Here is a 6,000-nt window from a genome sequence, read left to right on the forward strand (position 1 = left end):
GGGCCAAGTTAACACGGTTCACACGCAATAATGTTTTTGGGCTGACACATTTCATTTCCCTCGGGACACAGTGTGGAAAATTCTCAAAGCAAGATGCCTAGACTTAACCGCTCCTTGTAACTCCCATCCTGCAGTTCCGAGTGTTCTAGATGGATCTCACTTTTTGGCACGTATTTCCCATTGCTCCCACTATAGATGTCAACTTCTAGTTAAAATGGATTAATTGCTACTTGGTTTCTAACAGTGAGGCCTTAAAATAATGGCCCAGTGTCCTCCTGAACTACTGCCCCAGTCTCATTCTCTTGTCATCAGAATGCTTGTATCCTTCAAGGTCTCAGACTGCATGTCACCTCCTTCAGGAAGCCTTCGTCTGGTCCAAGTAGTAGAGACAATTCCTTCAGCAAACATTCACATTAGTCATATTAATCATATATGACCATACACTGCCCTACACTCTGAAGATGCAAAGTGAGAATATGATATAGTCCCCAACCAGCAAGAAATATATGCATGTAGACTCATAAATGAAACAATGGTGACAGTGTGGGAGGAGCTGATTCTGAGGGGAGGTTTGGAGGAGTCAAGGAAGGCTCTGAAATATGACTGACCTCTCTATAGGACTTTGGCAAGGAGAAAGAATACTAAAAAAAAAATAGCTCAAGTGAAGGCTCAGTAGCATGAAAGTTAATGTGTTCCAGGGAGCAGTTCAGGTTAGTTAGCTAAAGAAGTATGGATGCTTGTGTTTATGAACGTAGAGGGTGAAAACCCAGGATAGGACCAGGTGGCAATAAGATATTCATAATTCCTCTGCATTTTAACCTCTCTATTAAGGCACTTAAAGTTTTTAATTTAATACTAGGAATGTACATGTGCATGTCTTACTTGTTCCCACCGTAAGATCTTTGAAGACTAGGACAGTCTATTTGCCTAGTGCTGTGCTTGTCTACCGGGTGCTTAGCATCTGCTGAATGAGTAAGCAAACAACTTTCTAAACCATGAAAGGGATTAACATATTGATTTTTTATAAAATAATTCTAATCCCGAGATCATACATGCTTTCTTGTTGACTGCATGCTCCTGAGGCTTAAGAGGTTAATCTGGTTCTGAGAGCATTTGGTTTAGAATCCAGACAGAAATTCCACTCAGGTTCACTATTATCCTCAGGTTTTCAGACCATTTTTTAGGCTTTATGTACTAAGGGGTACAGGGCTTTTATCACTCACCAGTGACAATATGTGTTAGTTCTAATAACTTTAAAAACACAAGCATGATCAAGTTTTCTGTTAATCAGAGTAGGAATCCTTTTGGGAAAGTATGCTGAGGTAGCAGCCACAAATTTACTATCTTCTCTAAGATAAAGAAAAACAGGTTTACCATAGACTGGAGAGGGAAAATCATCTATGCTGGCATATGAATAACTCATATCTAAACTCTTCAATTCTAAGATTACATGATCAATTATTTTATATTCTAGAGTGACAGGCTAGTCAGGTTATGGCCAATAAATAATTAATAGTTGCCAGTAGTACAATGTATAAAAGAGCATTCTTTTCATTAAATTTTACAACTTAAATCAAAGGTTCACTTTGAATGCTACTAAATTAAAATGAATGAAAAAGTTTAACATACCTACAACATTCTTCAAACCACCGGGCAACATAATCCCACATATAATAAGGCTCAAAGGAATTAAAGAGAAGGTTGGCAGTTTTAATCAGCTCTGCTGTTTTCTTATTTTCCCTTAATTTACTAAAAAAGAAAGAAAGAAATCACCCTTGCATAATTTCTGCATAATAAAAAGAGAAAAGAATAGAAAGTTCTTTTTGAACAATTTAGAAGTGAAACTGTTAACTTGCATCAAATTCTTTCGTTTCCCTTGGCACATATACCCATATGGTGATTTGATTTTCAGAGCCTTGACTCTGAAGCATTTTGTCTACTTTCTTGCACTCTTTGGGTTTTCTTAGGAAAGGTTAAGTTTACTTTGACCAGTTTCAAATAAATTATTATTATTATTCTTAGCTTGAGAAACAACAACAAAAAGGACTATTAATGTAAATGGTCATTACTATAAAATTTGACCAGGAAAAAATAACTTTGTTATTTCAAGTGGTAACCCTTTTATCTATTAGCTATTTTCTCTTTCCATTTTTTCTAAAAATTAAAATCACTGTCTTTACATATTGAAGTACTATCAATACAACTAGTATGGCCTAGCAGAAAAGACTAATTTAATACTCTACGGGTAATATAAATTATTGAGCACAGTACAGAATGAAAGAGAGTACCATGTTAGTTAGTATTAACTTCTCTAACCAAAAAATGCAGGGGATTATAACATCAGATATAAAAAACTGTCTTAAAATGTTTATACATGTTTTAGGAGAGCCTGGGGTATGTCTAAAGCCTTATCAAGGAAACACCAATTAAATGCGAACTATGTAGAAAAAACATTGTAGGGCTTGGAAACTTTGTCCTGTTACAATGATAGATGATACTGAAAAAGAGGTGGTTTGCTTAACGCAGAGAAGAAAAAAATTTTGTGAGCATCTATGACTGACTTAGAGAATATGCTAAAATAATTCTAATGTTATTAATACTTGATTTGTCTCAGGCATTTGAAAAATATATACACATACCTCAAGAAGACTAACCATAACATAAAAAACAAAAAAACAACAAAAAACTACTTAGTGAACTTTCATTGACTTAACTCTGTGTTCAAGTCTCTGTCTGGTCTATGATTTGGTCTTCTGAGTGTGTCAAGTCTCCAAGAGAAAACAAACTCCAAATAAACAACGGGAGTTGTGCCAAACAAGGTACAACTCCTATTAGTAGCTGACATGTGGCAGTTAGTCTTCTGTGCATTTGGTAAGTGCAAATAAATTCTCCAGAGTCTTTTATACTAACTGCTAAAATTTAATTTTCTAAACTAGTGAGATTAAGAATCAACTTTGGAATGTAGTGGTTTTGCAGTCATGCTGCTAAGTGCCCACTTCAAAAATCAGTGCAGTTAGTTATGATGCTTCATATTAACAAAATATAGTGACATTTTAAATCAATTTTACTTATCGGAACACAAACTTCATAGAGTAAGATCCCCAGTTAATACTAACACTAAGTTATATTAAGAGGGGACTTAGCGTAGTGTCCACTTTGTGAATACGTATTAACATTGAGGACATCCTTATGTGACACTTAAATTTTTGTGATCTACCTGCTTAACTGAGCATGATCCTTGCTGAAGGGTGGATCCATCTGAAGATCCAATTCTGCTTTGCACTGAGAATATAATGTTCTAAACACTTCAATCAGGACATCTTCCAGAATTACAGGTCCTAAAATTAATATATAAATTAAAGAGAGTAATTAATTAGTACTGGCAAGTCATGATTATCTGAAAAGTGGTCCAATTAAAAGATGATTTAAAACAAGTATTTTTCAAAATAGTATTTTTTTAAACGTTGAACTAAACTTCACATTTTGAGAAGCTAGTGTAAATAATAAATTGAATAAATGTTTATTTAAAGTATAGGTTGGGCTGGGCGTGGTGGTTCACGCCTGTAATTCCAGCATTTGGGGAAGTTAAGAGGAGAGGATTGCCTGAGTCCATGGGTTTGAGACCAGCCTGGGCAACTTGGCAAGACCTCATCTCTACCAAAAAAAAAAAAAAAAAATAGCCAGCGTGGTGGCATGCACCAGTAATTCCAGCTACTTGGAAGGCTAAGGCGGAGGGATCTTGGAAGGGTTACGCAGAGGGATCGTTTGAGCCCAGCAGGCTGAGGCTGTGATGGCCATGAGTGTGCCACTGCACTCCAGCCTGGGCAACAAAGTGAGACTCCAAATTAAAAAAAAAATTAAAGTATATGCTGACAAAATAGAAATTACACAAGCAGGGAAACTGATTTTGCCAATTAATAGCTCTGTTACTTTAGACAAGTTATTTAACTTCTTTGAGTTTTAGCTTCCCTATTTAGATTGAGGTTAATAATACCAAAACTTACAGTATGGTTTCAAAGATTAAAAAAAAAATTGTAAGGTGGGTAGCATAGTTTGCAGAATATAATATTCAACAAATGCTACTTGTACTACTACTTTTAATAATTTAAATAATACAAAAATGCATAGAACTATATTTTGTTGCTATTACAGACATCAGTTTCATTAAAAAAATTCCTGACCTTTATCTATTATCAAAGCTATTGATATAATTCAAGTTATTCTTATATTTAAAATTTTTCATTTTCATTTTATGAAATGGTGAGAAGACATGCATATTTGCTAAAAAATCTGCATATCATCTGAAGAAATTACATACTTTACAATTTCATTTTATTTTTTCTCACATTTAAAATTTCTGTTTTAGGTGTTGTAATTAACTTCCCAATAGATCCTATATAGAACAAAAATATAATGAATAAAGGGAAAACACGCAAAGTAAAGGGAATAGGTGGAAGAAATAAAGTTGAAGGATATAATCCAAATATTTCTGCTCAAGTCTTGAATTCTGTGAACTATAGTCATGATAATAAATGTTTTGATTTCAGTAATATAATCAGGACTAAGAGAGGCTTGGACAGCATCTTTAAAATGATTCTTCTGCTACATACAAGCACAGAGCAGACATACAAATAACATACCAGTTGGATGAATACTTGTATCTTAATTTTGCAGAGTAAAATTTTAGGTAAGATATTGTTGAGAACTTGTTATTTAAAGGCCATCTCAAATAATCTTCCTAAAGACTCTACCTTATTTTACTATAAAACAATACAAAAGAACCACATGTGACCTTATGCCCTAGGACAGTGTATATTACCTAGCTCAGGTTTGTCCAGTAAACTGATTAGAATGCGAAAGGGTTTTAGATCCTGCATTAGTGTGCTCTCTTCTCCAAATCCATTCACTTGTAAGATTCCCACCATTGCCTTTAAAAAAGAAAAGTACACTAGTCATTTAAGTAAACCTAATCAAAGTTTTTTTTCCTTAAGAAAAAACATTTTTAAATGTAACCATATGTAATGAAGATTTGCACCCCCTATTGTTTTTCTGAAGCTCCCTTTAACCAAGGTTGGCCTTCTTTCTCTGCTAGGAAAAAAAAGTGCTATATTCACTTGACTTGGGAGAAGAAAAAAGTGCTTACATTTTCTCTAGAAAAACAGTGGAAAATGGCCAGGTGCTGTGGCTCTCGCCTATAGTGCTTTGGTAGGATCACTTGAGACCAGGAACTCAAGACTAGTCAGGGCAACATAGCAAGACTCTGTCTCCACAAAAAATTAAAAAATTACATCCTTTCCAGCATCTGTTATTTTTTGAGTTATTGATAATGGCCATGCTGGCTGGAGTTAGGTAGTATCTCAGTGTGGTTTTGATTTGCATCTCTTTGATGACTAGTGAGGCAGAACATTTTTTCATGTGTCTGTTGGCTGCTCATATGTCTTCTTTTGAGAAGTGTCTGTTCATATCCTTTGCCCACTTTGGAATGGGGTTGTTTTTTCTTTTCAGCACATTTGAGTTCCTTGTAGATCCAAGATGTTAGGCCTTTGTCAGACATGGAGTTGGCAAATACTTTTTCCCAGTCTGTGGGCTGTCTCCCTGCTCTCTTGATGGTTTCTTTAGCTTTGCAGAAGCTTGTCAGTTTAATGAGGTCCCACTTGTCTATCTTATCTCTTATGGCCTGTGCATTTCGGGTTTGGTTCAGGAATTGGACATCAGTTCCAATTTCCATAAGGGTGTGTCCTGCATTTTCTAAGGTTCTTATGGTTTGAGGTTTAAGGGAACACTTATACACTGTTGGTGGGAGTGTAAACTAGTGCAGCCTCTGTGGAAATCAGTGTGGCAATTTCTAAAAACTCTAAAAATCAACCTTCCATATGAGCCTGCAATCCCCCTACTGGGAATATAACCTGAAGAACTCAAATCACTCTATAAAAAAGATACCTGCACACGTATGTTTATCACAGCATTGTTCACAATAGCAAGATCATGGAAACAACCATG

The 6,000-nt window shown here is 35.3% G+C and overlaps 1 protein-coding gene across 4 annotated transcripts in view; it reads right to left on the reverse strand.

Moving 5' to 3' along the window:
• The window catches only part of DOPEY1 (dopey family member 1), an 81,565-nt gene that overhangs the window by 51,632 nt on the left and 23,933 nt on the right, over window positions 1–6,000 (reverse strand). For 3 of the 4 annotated variants that reach the window (XM_021712367.1, XM_021712368.1, XM_008058102.2), the window contains exons 8-10: window positions 4,820–4,928; window positions 3,218–3,338; window positions 1,630–1,749 (exon numbers count right to left, since the gene is read on the reverse strand). In XM_021712367.1, coding sequence (XP_021568042.1) covers window positions 1,630–1,749; window positions 3,218–3,338; window positions 4,820–4,928 — 350 coding nt within the window. Of the gene's footprint in view, window positions 1–1,629; window positions 1,750–3,217; window positions 3,339–4,819; window positions 4,929–6,000 lie in introns of those variants that run through there. The other variant, XM_008058103.2, reaches the window with a different exon arrangement.

This window comes from Carlito syrichta, unplaced genomic scaffold (assembly GCF_000164805.1).
Source record: "Carlito syrichta isolate Samal-C Ts95f unplaced genomic scaffold, Tarsius_syrichta-2.0.1 Scaffold303211, whole genome shotgun sequence".
Taxonomy (NCBI): Eukaryota; Metazoa; Chordata; class Mammalia; order Primates; family Tarsiidae; genus Carlito; species Carlito syrichta.